The sequence below is a fragment of the Eutrema salsugineum genome, unplaced genomic scaffold (assembly GCF_000478725.1).
Source record: "Eutrema salsugineum unplaced genomic scaffold, Eutsalg1_0 scaffold_8, whole genome shotgun sequence".
NCBI classification, from domain to species: Eukaryota; Viridiplantae; Streptophyta; class Magnoliopsida; order Brassicales; family Brassicaceae; genus Eutrema; species Eutrema salsugineum.
Window position 1 is genome coordinate 1653978 of NW_006256414.1, and position 17698 is coordinate 1671675.

Genomic DNA, 17698 nt, shown 5'->3' on the forward strand with positions numbered 1-17698 from the left:
TCTTTCCTACTTTACTAATTTTCAAATAAACTTTCCTATACACCTAATTTTGTAGATAATCATGGTTATATACTAAAATCACTCTATATTAAAAACCAAAAATAATTTTGATAAATTAGATGAGAAAAAATAATAATAATAAACCAGGAATGTGAGCAACGCTTGGCACTGACCACTGGAAACGACGATAGCGTCAAAGATCTTATCGTCGGAGAAACCACTGGAGTTTTTGGACCGGGCTCTCCATCTCCCATTTATCGGTTCCAACTGAACCACTTCTGTCTCAAACCAGACCATCTCTTCTATTTCAAATTCTCTAGCAAAGTCTTGAAAGTATGCAAGAACTTCTATGTGGTTCGGATACTATTTTATATTATACTAGATTAGATCTAATACGCTAAAACATAAGAAAAAATTTAGACTTTGAAAATGATTACCTGTTTAATTATTATCTATATAACTAAATCTAAATTAAAATTCTGTTAAATTATTTACAATCTATGTTTTATGGCTCATAGTTAAGAAATTAGAACTTGATTCATATTATTCTTAAATGTAATAAACAATCTCTCTAAATAATTATGTTAAGGTTACAAAACATAATTTTTCTGATAGTTTTGTTTTTTTAATTAATTAATTTTCTTTTTGGTGATTTCCATTCGAAAAAATATTTTTTATTTTTTATTATCTTAATTGATCATAACATTAAATCTAATGAGTTATAAAAAATTTATGTGTCGCATGCATGTTAATAAATTTTCCTTTATATAATAAGATTATCACTGTTCAAATATATTATATTCCCACCGTTTCATAAAGAGTGTCATTTAGACACATTTCACACCTATTAAAAAAATGTGTAAAAGTTTTATACTAACCCTTATTAATACATTAATTTTCTCTTTCTAATTAATACACTATAAAAATAAGGTTATAAATGGAATTTGTTTGATAATTTGCATTGGAAATACAATGTGACACTCTTTGTAAAACAAAAATAAAATCTTAAAATGATATTTTTTATGAAACAAAGAGAGTATTATTTTATTGAATTTAATTTCTTGGTATTTTCTAACAAATAAGACTAAATTTTCGTTATTAGTTGACAAACAAAAATCGTTTATGCTTGTTAGAGCTTCCGCTTATTAGTTATTACTAAAATGAATGCATTTTTTGGTCAAAAAGATAGAGAAATTAGGCTTCATAGCAGGGATAAACCAATATTTGCAAAAATAACTAATCACTGTAATTTACACTATTCTATTTTTTTAAGGGAGGATTACTACACTAACCTTAGAAAGTATCTATATTACTTGTTTGGTGCACTTTTATTTTTTTTACAAAACTAACCTAGCATACCCAAAACACCCTTTTAGCCTTTGTTGAAAAAAAAATAATTACGAAAATGCCATTACTTTTTTAATGTCACGTAGGCAGAATATAGCGCTGAAAATTTGATAAGTCTACCAGGCTTTGACGGTAGACTTATCAAATTTTGGTCAACGCAAAAATTTTGTCGGTAGAGTTATTAGGTCGATGGTAGATTTATTCGAGAGTTGTTAGAGTTTACAAATGTTGGTAGACTTATCTTGGTAGAGTTTTGATGATGAAAGGTAGATTTATTATGTTTTGGTAGATTTGTTGTTATGAATGACAGACTTGTCATCGTGTTGGTAGATTTGTTAAAGGAAGCGTTTACTTTGTCGCATAGTTGACTTTATCGGTAGATTTATTGACAATGAGGTATATTTAATTTCTGAGTTGGTAGACTTATGTCCTTTGGCAGTAGACTTATGTGAAAAAAGTTGTCAATATGTGACGGTAGATATATCTGTTTTATGGTAGAGTTATATCTAGTTGATAGATTTTTTGCTTTTGTGGTAGATATGTTTGTTTTGTGGTAGATTTAAATTCAAGTAAAATTCCTTCCGGTGAGTGATAGATTATTTGTTACATGAGGTAGACTTACAAAATGTTGGTAGATTTATTTATTTTGTGGTAGATATGTTTGTTGTGTGGTAGATTTAAATTGAAATAAAATTTCTTCCGGTAAGTGGTAGATTATTTGTTACATGAATTAGACTTACAGAACATTGGTAGATTTGTTTGTCAGTTTGGTAGAGTTTATGTAATCTGGTAGAGTTATTGTACGTATGGTAGACTTCTTATAATAATCATGTGGTAGATTAATTAAGTTTGATATTTACAAAGATAACCTCGATCTGGTAGACATATGAGGTGCTTATGGTAGACTTGTTTCTATGGTAGAGTTATTTTCCAAGCTTGAGGTAGACTTAGTTATTAATGTTTGGCAGATATTTGACTTTTTGGATTGAAATTACTTTTTTTTCCTAATTGTATTCTCCTATCTACGAAAAAACCAGCGGTTTGGTAGACCATTTTTGGAATGTTGTATGTTAAACAGGTTTCGTACATATGGTAGACTTGTTCCATGGTTATATTTGACTTGGTTTTGTTACCATTGACGTTTTCTTTCCATGGTTTGCAAAGATTATGTCGGTTGACTGTGATTCGATCACATATGAGTATTGGTCTTTACGATATAGATGCCATAATCAATGGTCAAAAATTTCTAACATGAATATTTTTTCTATGATATATCTTTTCTCTAAGATAACTTTGCTTTTCATATTAACTTTGAACATATATGTCATATTTGTAATAACCATCTCTTAACTTATGATCTTTTGATTTTTATTTTTGAATATTTGTTACATTTAACTCTATTTACATAAACTTTTACAACATCACAATGTCAAATGATTTTAGTCATGTGTTTTGATTAAAATTTTATTCAGTTATGATATACATCATAGTGAAAGTAAAGAAATAAATCAAATTGAATAATAACATTACTAGCAAATGTGATAAAAATGTGAAATGTCTGGGTCAATGTTTTACGACAAATATAATTTGAAAACAAAAATATTATCATTCAAAATATAATTATCATTTTTACAAATTCAAATATAGATATATCATCAATTTAATAATAAATCTACCATCATTTCAAAACAAATCTACCAAATGTAAATCTACAATTCATAGTAAAACATGTCGTATCGATGCTGGATATCCCATCAAAGATTTGTTCACCATGGCAAAGCCCATAATCTGTCAGAAAAAAATAAACAAATATTGTTATTCATATTTAAAATTCAAATATATACGACTGATAAATCTACACTAAATAACTAATAAATCTACCAAACACATATCATTTTTCAAATAAGTTACCATTAAATGACTAATAAATCTACCAAACCACATCGTTTTACAAATAAGTCTATCATTAGATGACTAATAAATCTACCAAACGACATCGTTTTTTAAAATAATTTTACCATCAAATAACTAATAAATCTATCAAATCACATTTCGTTTTCTAAATATATCTACCATCAAATAACTAATAATCTACCAAATTACATACCGTTTTTCAAATAAATCTACCATCACACATTATGAACTTTACAACCAAAAAAATACAAAATCGATTTCCAAATATATCTACCAAACGTACCTGAAAAAAAAAATTAAGGTTACGGTTTTTACAGAAACATTTATGCCGCTGACAACCTCCACAACACCACCATTCCATCGAAACAACGTCTATCCACTGCGGTTGTGCGCGACGCGGCGAGAATGCTGCTTAAGAGTCACCGCCAACCGCCACATCTCCATAGTTTATCGTTGATATTAGATCCAAAAATCCAGATCTAGAAAAAAAATCAAAGAATTCGAAAAAAATGAAAAAAAAACTCACATAATAGCAGAATGAATTGTAGAAGCCATGAGAAGATCTAGATCTCCGAGCTTGGAAACGTTGGAGGCTTCTTGATACAAAAAATCGGTAGAGCAAGTTGTGTTTTTCTCGATCTGAAACATCGATGCTTTGAAGTTCATAAAGAATATCTATTCATACAACAAAATTTAACAAAACAAAAGAAAAGATAAAGAGGAGAGCAAGAGAGGAATGAAAAGGTTAAGAAGAAGAGCAAGGAGAAAGAAAGCGGCGCTGGAGAAAGAGAGAGAAAAGAAGATGAATTAGGGTTTTTTATTTTTTTTGGTTTTGGTTTTGTAATTTTTTTTTTTTGCTTTTTTCGTTCGAAAAATAGTTTTTTCGAAATTTTTTTTTTTAAATTTTAGTTTTGTAGTCTTTCTTTTCACTAATCTCTTGGTTTTGTAGTCTTTCTTTCACTAATCTCTTGCTTCCAATTTATTTTTTCTTTCTCTAAATCAAGTGAACTGAGAATCATATAACAGAAAATCTCTTCTCTCTTCTAATCAGGTACTTCGTATCTCAGATTTAAAGCTTTTGTGGTGCCTCATCTTTTCTCTACTCTTTTTTCTCTCTCCTTCATTTTTCTTCCACTAGTCTCTTTCCTCCAATTCTTTTTTTCTATCTGAATCAGGTGTATTGAGAATCATATAAGAGGAAATCATCTCTTTCTTCCAATCAGGTACCTTATTTTTCAGATTTTCTCCATCTAGAAGCTTTTGTGGTGCCTTATCTCTCTCTACCTTTTCTACATTTTCTAGGTTTTTTATGATTATGTAGATAAGGTTTCAGTTTACTAGTTAACAATATTGATTATGGTTATTACAATACATAATATGGATAACAAATCAGTTGGATTGCTAATCTTAATGTTAACAAAGTAACACAAATGTTACCCGCTAACATTATTATTTTTATTGCTGACAATATTGATTTTTTACATCTATAAATGATAAGCGAATACAGATAACAAATAAGATGGATAAATAACCTCAATGTTAACAAAGTAACATGATTGTTACTCGATAACATTTTTCTAAACTATTTTCATATAATGGTACTGATCTCATATTTAATGGTTTCATATGATTTTGGGACATTGGTTACAATAACTCAAAAAATATGAGAAATAGCCTAAATAACCTTTGAAAAATTAACACATTTTTTGGAAAACTTTTTTCCTACACTACCCTTATAATATTTACTTATTACAAATATACCAACACTTATAATTAAAGCAAATTAATATATCTAATTAAAAGAAAATACAGAAAATAAATTAAAAAAGGAAATCCAATCAACTTAAATAAAACTAACATTAAAAGCAAATCAGTAAAAGGAAAACATCAGTTTTTAAAAAAAGGAAATCTATTTACATGTTTATCGCCACTTGATAGACATTCTTAAAATCTACATGTTTTCAGAAGACTTCAAAAGTCCATCCAGCAGACTTGCTTTTTGGTTTGTTGAAGATCGGCAGACTTGCGTGGAGTCTACGTAATTTGAACAAACTTTGAATCTAGGGTCGGTAGACTTGCATAATATCCGCATGGTTTTGGTAGATCTAAAAGTTATCTCTGCAGACTTGGGAGCAGTCTGATTGATAGGATAAGATCTTTAAGTCTGCTAAAAATGTACAGGCTGTAGGAAAGTCTAGCGACTTTTTGCAGACTAATTACAAGTCTGCAGGCTCGGATTTTAAAGTCTGCTAAAACATGTAGATTTCACGCAAGTCTACTGAGTGTTTTTGTAGTCGGCCAAAAATGTGTAGACTTCACGCAAGTCTGGTTGGTGTTTCGCAGACTTCTAATATGTCTGTTAAAATTTGATTTTGAAGTCTACCAAAAACATTTAAACTTCTCGTAAGTCTACCAATATTTGGCTGACAAAACATAAGTCTGCGTGATTGGATATTTTCGTCTACCGAGTACTTGTGGACTTTATATGTCTGCGGACTAAATATGAGTCTGCCTAATCATAATCTAAAGTCTGCAAAATAATTGTATATTTTATGCTATTCTGATTTGCTTTTCTATGTTTTACTATCTTGCAGGAAATTGGTGAAGTTCATAAAAGAAGAGGAACTCTTGATGATACTAGTGTACATGAGGAAAAAAGTGGTACTATTGATGGAGGTGTTGAAGATCCAGAAAAAAGTGGTACTATTGACAGAGGTGGTGAAACTGATGAAAAAAGTGGTACTCTTGATGAATTTGGTGAAAATGAGGCACATAGTGGTGCTCCGTATGGATGTGAAGAAAATGAGGTCAACAGTGGTACGCCTAAAAAATTTGGTGAAAATGAGACACATAGTTCTTCCTTAGATGAACTTGATGAAGATGGACAAACTCATGGTTCTATTGATGATAGATATGGGTCTACTTCAGATATGTCTTTTCATGGGGATATTGGAGAGCATATGATTGGTGGCTTAGAAGGCACACAGAATATATTGCAGATCCTAGAGCGTATTAGGGTAGGGCAAGTATATACTTCCAAGGCGGAGTTACAACATAAGTTGCGGCTAATCACAATTTTTCAGAACTTTGATTATTCAACATACAGGTCGACAAAAACTTTGTTGGTACTTAAATGTTCAGTCGCTGGTTGTTCTTGGAAAATTCGTGCATCAGCAATAAAAAAATCCTCAGAGTCTAAAGTGCGAAAATACATAGACATTCATACATGTTTAGTCACGGAGAGGTGTTCTTGTCATCGACAAGCTACGTCAAAGTGTATTGGTGAATTATATTTGAGAAAATTTGGAAAAATTGGTGTTGGAATTAGACCTATGCACATTATGGATGTCATGAAGGCGGTGTATGGTATTGATATTGATTATTGGAAGTCATACAAAGCATTAGTGCATGCACGTGAGCTGGAACAAGGTACATGGGAAAGTGGTTATGAGGATTTGCCTATGTTTCTTCATAAGATTGAAGCAGCGAATAAAGGTACAATTACTAGACTTATATGCGACGAGCAAGACAGGTTTAGGTTCTTGTTCATTGCATTTGGTGCATGTATCAATGGTTTTCAGTTTATAAGAAATGTGGTTGTGGTTGATGGTGCTCATTTAAAAGGAAAGTTTGAGGATGTTTTACTTGTAGCCGCTTCGCAGGATGGAAATGGTGAGATATTTCCCTTAGCTTTTGGGATTGTAGATTCTGAAAATAATGCTTCATGGGAGTGGTTTTTAACCCAGTTACGTATGATTTGTGCCGACCAACAAGAGCTGGTGATTATTTCTGATAGACATCGATCCATTAGAAAAGTTGTTCGAAAGGTGTTCCCACAAGCTCATAGAGGAATATGTACATATCATCTCCATCAAAACCTCATTATGAAGTTTAAAGAGAGTAGTACACTAAAGTTGGTTAAAAAAGCTGCAAGGGTGTATAGGGTTTCTGAGTTTGTTGCACTATTTGACGAGATTCAAAGGCAAAATCCTAATATTGCAACATATTTGGAGAAGGTTGATGTTCATTTGTGGTCTCGCGCAAATTTTCAAGGAGATAGATATGACATAATGACTAGCAACATTGCTGAGTCTATCAATAAGGTTCTTAAAGATGCCCGCGAGTACCCAATTGCTTATTTTTTAAAAGAGCTTCGGAAGCTATTTTCAAAGTGGTTTATGAAACGGCGGGAACAAGCTATGTCACTGCAAACATTCTTTATTCCAAGTGTCGAACTTAAACTGACATATCGATGCAATATTGGCAGTACTCTTACGGTGCATCATATAGATGCACATCGTAGCCATGTCACTGGCGGTGCATTTGCTTGTGTTGTTAATATGCAACAGGTATGATTTTTTTTTTCTACTCATATTCTCTGGATATTATCTTATTATTACCATCTTAGAACCTGTTGTTATTGTGTTACTAATTTGGTTTAATCGTCTCGTACTGGTAACAGAGGAGTTGTACTTGTCGCGTATACGACGTCGATAAGATACCTTGTGAACATGCTCTTGCTGTTATTGGGAAGCGACCAAACCTATATTTGGAAACTCTCGTGCATCCATACTACACAAAAAGTATCTTGTACAGTGCATATGCAGAGTCAATTAATCCTGAAGATAATGACTGGGAACCGCATGCAGACTTACCAAAGAAAAAGTGCCTTCCACCAGATGTAAAACGTGGTGTAGGTAGGCCAAAGAAATCAAGATATCTATATGCACTTGAAAATGCGATGGGCAAGCAACCACCACTAAAGAGGATGAAAACAGAAAAAGTGGCAACTGAACAGCAAACCCACAAGCTACGTAAACAATACACATGTTCACAATGTAACATGGGAGGACATAACCGTGCCAGCTGCAAAAATGTTTGAGAAACAGTCGTGATTTGATATTAAGTTCTGAAGTTTTCAAAGTTTTTTAGGAAGTTTTTCATTCATTTATTTGAAACCAAGCTACAAGTTTACAAATAAACGTGATCTTGCTTTTTTTCTTCAATATTTGATTTCTTGATGAGTAAGCAACCACCACTAAAAAGATGAAAACAGAAAAAGTGACAACCGAACAGCAAACCCACATGCTACGTAAACAATACACATGAAAAATTGTAAAAATGTCTCACATGAGAAATAAACAATTATTAAAATCCTGATCCACATAAAAACTACTGAAAATTGTAGAGAAACTTTAAAAAACTATAGAAAAATCCAGAAAAATCCAGAAAAATGCAGAAAACTGCAAGAACATTGCAGAAACATAAAGATATTTGAAAAACAATGATAAAAAATGAAACTTCAATAAGGATCTAATAACTCCCGATCTTGTGCACCATATGGTAAAGGGTTCAAAACTGTGTGTCCATGTTGCTCTGTCTCGTCAAATATCTCTGCTGCAAGCTTTTCTCTAATGATCTTGATATTTCCATCAGATAGAGGTGTTGTGAAGTCAACTCCTAAGGCATGGCATTCAATGAATTTTATTGCATAAATACCACAATCACCTGATTTTTGCATCTGAGGAATTCCTGTTCGCGGCCTTCGTATCTTGAATTGTTCAACACTCATTTTCCCACGTTCAGATGGAGGAGCTGAAACTCGAAGTAAATGTGGTAGCATATGAGCTATTGGCTTCACCGCTTTCACGATCTGCTCGTTAGTAGTATATTTCAATCCACAATCAAAGACTTGAATAGTGCGTTTAGGGATAGAAATATAAAGAGCTACCCAATGGTCCTTATTGACATTAAGAACACCATAAATATCATCTACTTCTTCCCGGTTTTTGCAAATGTCGGCATTTTACCAGAAATATAGTCATGCGCTCCATTAGGAAAAATAGGCACGTCTTGTGCCTTTAAAAATTCCTCATAACTGCTGGTCCACACAGAGGTGAAATAAGTATCCACGAAAGCGATTCTCCCACTTCTAAAAAAATTTTGATTCTTCATAAATCTCAGCCGCAGCAAGTTCATGGCACTATCAATATGCTGTTACAAAAGATGGACTGCTAAATAAGAACAATTTTATAAGATATAAAAGTCCTATTGAAAACGTGAAAGTAAAGTACATATGAAGGTAGCAACAACCTCATCATTTAGCCAGTCTTGTGGAGTTCGAAAAACTTTAAAAAACTCTACACCATTGTTCTGGAAGCCAATTGGATATTCCCTGCATAAATAACAATGAAATATAAATGAAATTATATTTAATATCAGCACTAGTAACATGAAAAATTAGAAACAAATAACTTACTCGTCTAATTGCAACCAGTCATCCAAAATCTTAATTTTCTGAACATCCACTGGGGCGAATGGATCGTAACCAGGTCGGAGCATCATGTTAGGTTGGATAACTTGTTTGTTTTTGCCTACAATGGATAGGGTATTCCGAAATGGTGTTTGCAGAGCCAGTCTGGCTTAATCACTCTTGTGCTCTTCTCTCGTGCAATTTTAGTTTGTTTGTCTACTCCCATAATCTTTAATGTCTGGCCAATTTTTTTCTGCATAAACTTTTCTGCAACAGAGGCAGTAGGCTGAATTATCTTTATAGGCGAAGATTTTTGAGGCTGTGCATCTGGAATTTTCACCGTCGGGTATCTTGCATCTACCGTGCTCTCTCCATCTGATTCACCCATTTGGTCTCTTACAGCATTTATGTTGGCAAACAAATCATCAAAAGGCATGTCCTCGTCTTTCAGTTGTGGTATTATAAAAGTCTGCATATCAAAAAAGGAACATGTTAATTTGTAGATCAAGTATCTGCAAAGTAAATAATACATACGTACAACTTGAAAACATTTAAAATTAAATTACCACAACATAAGTAAAAGCATGCATACGTACCTCTTTAGACTTGGGCTTCTCTCTAAGTACCATCACCTCCTTCTCCAATTGTTCAAACTTTGACTGCATTGCTTCAAAACTCTGCACATTCAAACTATTATCGTGTGTCGTGAACTTCTCTCTCAGTAGCATCACCTCTCTTTCCAAAAATTCAATCTTTGAGTGCATTGCTTCAAAACTCTTGAGTTGTTTTCCCATATATTCTAACTGAGCCTCCACTGTCTCTAATTTTTTTGCTTGTAGCTCAAGTTCCATTCTCAAGTGTAGTGCTTCAGCATGATCACACGAAGTGGTTGAGTATGGTGCTTTCATTTTCTTCTTGCCTGTTGTCATCACTTCTAATCTGTGTTTTCGTTTACCATCGCTCTCTTCTTTTCCCTCTTCATACTCTCCACCTACGTCTACTGTTATGTTCTTTTCCTTTTGGATGTTGTTTGACCCATGCTCCACCCAATTCACAAGTCCTAAACCACCATCTTTACATATGGCTTTCAACAGAGCGTCAATTTTATCATCGACAACTCTATCAGCCCAAACAACGGGCGTCAAATGGTTGATAACAATACTCTTGATGTTTTTCTACAAGTTCAAAAAAATTAGAATTAATATTTCTCAAATAATTTTAATCAGCACCAATGCACAAGTAACTATTCTCGTACCTCATCAGCAACTGAGACGACATGGATATCGATCTTGTTTAATCCTTTTAAACCTTTAAATTTCAGAATAGGAGGACCATCAACGTTTGACGGACGACCAATCTTTGCTCCGAGACTGGGAACGACATTGTAAGCCCATATTTGAAGCGTTTGTACAAATCCATCTAATGTGTATGAATTAGCTTCCAAATCTACACGCTTTACTGATTCAATCAGCCACTTGAAAGCCTCTCTCCCCCAAGGATATTTCTCAAATTTTGGCAAGTCAAAAACCATACGAGCATATTCAAACGGAAGCTCCTTTTTATCATCCTGACCTATGATGAAAGTTGCTAAAATAGACAGATACGTAAACCGAATTTTGTCTTCTCTTGACCAAGAAGAAACGTCTTCCAAAGCAGCTTTCAACTCTTTCTTGCAAGGGCTCTTCCTGCGTACTTTCAACTTTTTCCACAACTTTTTATGTGCCTTGGATTCCACATCATTTTCACTCTCAGGAAAAGATGCACAGTTCAAAGTCGTTATGTCTTCAAACTCTGATAAAGAGAACCGAGCCGGTGTGTTTCCAAACAAGCACCACATCTCATGCTTTTTTTTGCATGCAAGTTGATTCACAAGAAGATGCTCTACGATCTTAGATGACCAAGTGAACTTATTTCCTACAAACTGTGTAATTACACCCAGCGAAGAATCACGGATGTAGGTCCACACTTCTTCTCCAACAGCATTTTCTACTTCTTCCAAAAACTCGATTTTACTATAGTAATTGATGCTTTTTTAGGTTTTGGCTCAGAATCACGTGAATATAACCGTAATGGAAATCCTAAATCCACATTTGTTTGAATCGACATTCTGCAAAAACATGAATCACAAAATATTAAATTTTAATTCAGAGATGAGATTTGTTGCAACAAACGATGAAGAGAGAGAGAGATACCTTAGTGAAACCTTCTGTTTTATTTCTGCCCAGATAGAGTTAATACAAATTTGCCAATGATTTGCCTGGCTTAGTAATGTTGACAAGGCCGGTGAGTTTTCTCCAAAGAACAGCTGCAGAGAAGGAACAGAGAGATGTCGGCTAGAAATTGTGCCGTGTTAAAGATTATAATTATTTAGGGTTTAAATTAGAGATATTTCCTTTTTTGAAAAACATAATTACTGGATTTAAGTAAGTATTTTAAACGAATTTAAAATTAAATTAATAAAACTAAAATTAAATGATAAGGGTAATTTAGGAATTATAATTATATTAAACTGATTAGTAAGTTATGTGGATAATAAAATATATCATAAGTTATTCTAGCTATTTCAAGAATAAAATAGGTTATTCTAGGTAATTTCAGCTGAAGAATGTATTTTATTGTTTATAACATTTTGGTATGCTATATGCAGATATAATCCCTATAATGTAATCTGTGTGGAATCTGGCATTATGGTAGTGCATTTTACTATGTCACATACTATCTCTGGACTGGACGGCTGCAAGTGCATCAAACATGAAGAAAGAGAAATACTATTGCATTGTAGCAACTTTACATACAAACTGATTACATTTTATTTGTCACATCTCATTTCTTTCAATCTCATGTCACGCCTAATACAATAGATGTATTCTGATGTCATTATTAGATAATGTGCAAAGTTAGACATGTAACTTTATACATATCTTCGATAAAATCTCAGATTAGTCTTTCAATACAAAGATTAACCTATCCAACAAAAATGTTAAATGACAAACCGTCAATGTATCTCCAAAAAAACAATAATTAGTTGTATTCAGTTTATGTTTCTAAGAAAAATATTTACAAGCTTAGCTAATGTTATATGTATCTCCGATAAACCTTTAGTGGGATTCACTGAAACTTTATTGGGTTTGCTTCCTTTCACCTTCAATACTTCAAACACAAACACCACCATAAAATTACGTTGGAGCTTTAATATTCATAAAGATCTTTTTTGAATTTTTTTCATAAGGAGTAGGAACTGAATCTTAGGTTTTTGATCTTCTGGGTTCGAAATATATTGCATTAAATGTTACTGCAGGCAGGAAAAAATTGTGGACCAGATGAGTTTCTGCAGATATTATATCTCACTTACATACCCTAAGCTTTCCTAAATAAATCATTACCACCCTATTATTGATTTTATCTTTATTTAATTTTCCCTCTATCTAAGGTTTTTTTTGTAATTTCTCCCACCCTCCCAAACAGTGATCGTTGGTTTCCTTCCTCAGATGGGTACAGGGTACCGAGCTAATATCAGCCAACATCATGGTTTTTCAACCAATTAACTCAAAAAGATACTTATATACTAAATGAGTAATATGGAAATGCAAATCGGATTTGCAGAACATATAGAAGAAAAATTATAAGAAAGATAAATCATAGCAATCATGCATGAAGTTATTATGATTAATATATACAACAATAATTATTTTATAAATACAATTAAAAATACTTACAACTTAAATATTTGCCTAATTAATGTTTTAAATTATTATGTTAGGCATAATACGTGGATTAGTCCAACAATTATTGTTCGAAAACATACTGTTTTATATTTGTTGTGATGTTAACGTTCATTTCACCACGTTCATCTGCTTGCGCCACCTCGCCGCCTTGGCCGACGACAAAGAATCTAAAAACATAAGGCAAGAAATTGAACAAACTGGTCCCTGAACTATTTCCTCTTTTATTTTACCCTCGTATTAAATATATAACAAGAGCACGTCCACTGACTTATTCATTAAAACTCTAATTGTGCCAATGTAAAAAAACAAGATTAATTCTTCTCAATTTAAATAAACAAAGGAACAGATAAACAACTAGCACTTAATTACACATAAATTCGTGAAAGGTTACAAAAATCATGCATACATATTAAGATTACTCTTTAGTTTAAATAGAACAAAAGCAACAAAACAATTGCATAAATGAACCAGGATTAATTGACACTTCTCGAAATTAATTACATACTTTTGCTCTTAACATATTGATCCTTGAAAAACAGTTTTTAGGCACCAAGAAGCTAAGTCTAGAGAACAAACAGCATGAGCAGCCTTTGCCTAGCTGACCCTCACACTCTTATAATTTATTAAAACTAATCCCACATTATTTTATAATTCAAAGCCTCCACAATCCAAGCAAGTACACACCATTATAATCACGCATCGATCATCTTCCGGATTCGAGGAAACGAGAAGAATGGAAACTAATCAGATTCTGCCTAGTAAAATCCTCGTATGCTTCTTCCATGAGGTCATCATCATCCCATTCGTCACGGAAAGTTTCAGGTTGAGCCACAAGTCTCTTGTAACCGCGAGTTACTTCTTGATCCCTCCAATGTTCAACATGTGGGAATCCACATTGATCTGCAATCCAATCGAGGTACTCGCACTGCATGCAAAAAAAAAGTTTTAATTAGGAGAATTTTTTTGAAACTATGTATTTTACTGTCACTTCCATCTAAAATCTATACAATATCATATATGCACTATAAGTACCCGTACCTGAGATTTACCCAACTTGTGTGTATATCTTTTGGGAATACCTAACGCTTCTTGTGTTTCATATGATAACATCATATCTTCCATCATTTTGTCTATAGAAGGAAGTGTAACTCGTCCGGACAAAACAGCAGCTACCCATTTGCTTTGGACCTCAAACATATAGAATTGTAGACCCTGAAAATCAAAGTAAGAGATTAATAAAGATCTAAAATAATTTGAGCCTCGAATTTTTTGTTGGAACTAACCATTGCTGGTAAACCGATGAAGGAAAGTCCGGGAGCGAGCGCAGGTGGGAAGATATGCTTGTAGAGAGGCTCAACACGGTTGTCATCAACACTCATATAACCACTGGTTTCAAGAAATGGGAAGTAATACTTATACCTTCACACATAACCAAAACAAGCAAACAAAAATACTGTAAGCCACAGATTCCACGAATCAAATTACAAACCAATAATCATAAAAATTAAATACCCGGTACAATGCACAATGGTATCGGCATGTACCACCTTCCCATTTTGGAAAACAATCGAACCATCTTCGCGGGCGATGTCTATCTACAACATATTTAAAGAACAAATTATTAAATACAAATTATCATTTAAACTGTTTAGGAAAAAATGAAGTTTCCTCAACTTTTATAATCTATTTTATCATAACTTTATCAAACAAATTGTTAGTTTTACCTGAGAATGCATCCAGAGATTGTTTTTATGTCCAGCAAGCTTTTCGTATGTATCGGGGCCACCTGCTCTAGATGCGATGTGGACTTCTTTTGCAACTTTAGATATGTCTCTACTAATATCGGCTCCACTCGCAAAATTTCCAATCACCACCACCACCTGCAAATTAAGTTTATATATGATTTGAAGTAAATATTTAGATATATAACTTAATTCCTGGACCAACTTTATATGTACTGCGAAGAATGTGTTACAATTCAAGTTTCAAGTGATGAGATTTTTAAATTAGCGTATAATATGTAGATCAGCCTCATTAAACATATCTTTACTGCAATTCGGCCGAGTTTATTTTTGACGCCTATTTGGGAGTAATATAACCCTTACTATTATAAAGATGATTATATTAGTTGAACAAATATTATTCACTTATCCATAAAGAAAAGTTCAAGTTTTTCAAAATATCTGCATGTTTATTTCTGCGGTCGACAATCAAATGGATTTATTCACTGAAAGAAACATTTGGGAATATCGAATGAGTAAAAAGAGCCTAGAGTAGGAAAATGTAGAAAAGAATGTCACTATCATTATTAACACCTAGCTCTTGCCGATGTTTAGACTCTGTACGTTTCATCTCTCAACACGTTTCTCTACATACGCTATTTTAATATTGTTTTCACCTAGAAAGTCTAAAACAAATATTATGCGTGTTGAAAAAAAAAAAAGTTACGTGTTTTATAATCGTTTTGTTTCTCAAAAATTGAGACTTGGTCTGTACGGTAGCTTAGTTCCAAAAATAAAGCTATGTCAGAAAATATTAACTCGAGTTCACGTCGATAAGATTCACAATCTAAAACCAAAGTTGAAAATAATACCTCATCTTTAAATGGATCAGGACGTCTGTAATTGTGACTGTGGATTTGCTTCCCCGGCCATGACTCTATCCCTAAACAAATTATCAATGTATTAAAAACCAAAAATCCTTTGATAATTTGATTTTTGGGTTCATAACCTTAAACCGTTTTCTTAAAAACCCAGTAGTTTCATATGAATAACCGGTGATCCGAATGGGAGCAAACAAATTTCACGTTTAGTTTATTCAATTATTGTAAAAAGTTTATCGGAATTATCTTAAAATCAATTGGTTTACGTGAAGTAAAATGAATTTCAAACATTTGATTTTATCTCACTTTTTTACTAAAGTCAAATTTCTGATCACTGATGATGTGATCTCAACTTGACAATCATTTATTTTTTAAAAAGTGAGATAAAGAAGTTAACTTCAAAATTTATTGAAACATAGACCAGGAAAATTTTTTTTTTTTAACAAAATCATCAAACCAAGAATTTAGAAATTGATACGTACCATTAATTTGAGCAACGCTTGGTTCTGTAAAATGTCCACTGCAAACGACGACGGCGTCAAAAATCTCATCATCGGAGAAACCGCCAGAGTTTTTAGACCGGACTCTCCATTTTCCATTAACCGGTTCAACCCGAACCACCTCGGTCTCGAACCGGATCATCTCCTCTATGTTAAACTCTCTAGCAAAGTCCTCAAGGTACGCAAGGACTTCTTTGTGGCTCGGATACCTTCTCGGGTCTCTTGCTACGTCATCTCCACGTGGCACGAATGGAAAATCCCTGAAACCCATACATTCTCTCGGGAGGTTGGTTCGGAGAGACTCGTAAACGCTCGAGTGGACTATGGATCGGGTCGGGTCGAGACCAAGCGGGTCGGACTCAGCTTTGGGTGAGTAAATCCAGAGACCTCCCACTTGCTTCTCTCGGTCAAACACGACGGCTGTGTGACCTTCCCGACGGAGCTCTCTGGCCGCTACTAAACCGGAAGCTCCGGCTCCGATCACTGCCACGTGTTGATATTTTATTGGGTTTGAAGCTGGTGCCATTGTAAAATTTTGATTCGTTCTTTGTATTTTTCTTTTTCTTTTGGTAATAATGTGAAGAACGATTTGTGTGTCTGAGCTCTGTGGTTTCGATGGGGTTTATATAGAAAACTGAAACGTAACTAGCCGTGCATGATTGAATTCCGTTGTATATTAAAATACTTTTGAAATAAATATATATATATATATAGAATAATTTCTACCGAATTAAATATGTATTATTTTATAGACGTTTGAATTTTTTTTCATATTCCTAACTCGTAGAACTAAACTTTTGTAATTAGGTGACAAAAAATAAAAAGAGCTTTCGTTGTTATATTTTTTCAATTTGTATGACCTATTATCATGATGGCCTATATCCGTTTTTTATGAAAAGGACAAATATTCAGCAGCGAAATATACCATTTAAAAAAGAAATCAGTAATTCTTTTTTTTGTCAAACTAAAAAGAAAACTAGTAATTCAAATAATGTCTTTCTTAATAGCTAAAATATTTATGGGATGAAAAGAAATAAAAATCCAGCAACGAAGAATACCATTTAAAAAAGAAGCCGGAAATTCAAAAATGAAAATTTATCGATGAAATATATTACTCTGGTTGAGCAAAGATTACATACAATAAAAGCTAATATCTTATGATCGAAAAGCAAAAAAAGGATACAACATGTGGGAATAAATTGGAATAGAGGACAGGAAAAAAAACATATCATAGAACCATGCGGCTAATTTACAAAGAATCAAAGAAAAAAGAAGTCCGAACCAGATTCATGGAAAGACTTGAGCTTGAAAAAGAAACCGAATCAAATTCTTGAAGCCGACCCCCAATCATGACTGA

General features: G+C 33.1%; 2 protein-coding genes across 2 annotated transcripts; both read right to left on the minus strand.

The window, feature by feature from the left end:
- Window positions 1–9635: 9635 nt before the first annotated feature.
- Window positions 9636–11351, minus strand: LOC112090095. Its single transcript, XM_024160886.1, has 3 exons — window positions 10770–11351; window positions 10111–10689; window positions 9636–9983 (listed from the first exon to the last, which is right to left on the minus strand). Exons 1-3 carry the CDS (start codon window positions 11349–11351, stop codon window positions 9636–9638), a joined length of 1509 nt encoding a protein of 502 aa, XP_024016654.1.
- A 2347-nt stretch (window positions 11352–13698) lies between these two features.
- LOC18009565 (flavin-containing monooxygenase FMO GS-OX4) lies at window positions 13699–16935 on the minus strand. The gene is made up of 7 exons (XM_006391790.2): window positions 16324–16935; window positions 15833–15903; window positions 14964–15119; window positions 14752–14834; window positions 14523–14658; window positions 14278–14451; window positions 13699–14164 (listed from the first exon to the last, which is right to left on the minus strand). Exons 1-7 carry the CDS (start codon window positions 16865–16867, stop codon window positions 13943–13945), a joined length of 1386 nt encoding a protein of 461 aa, XP_006391852.1. The 5' UTR covers window positions 16868–16935; the 3' UTR covers window positions 13699–13942.
- Window positions 16936–17698: the final 763 nt, after the last annotated feature.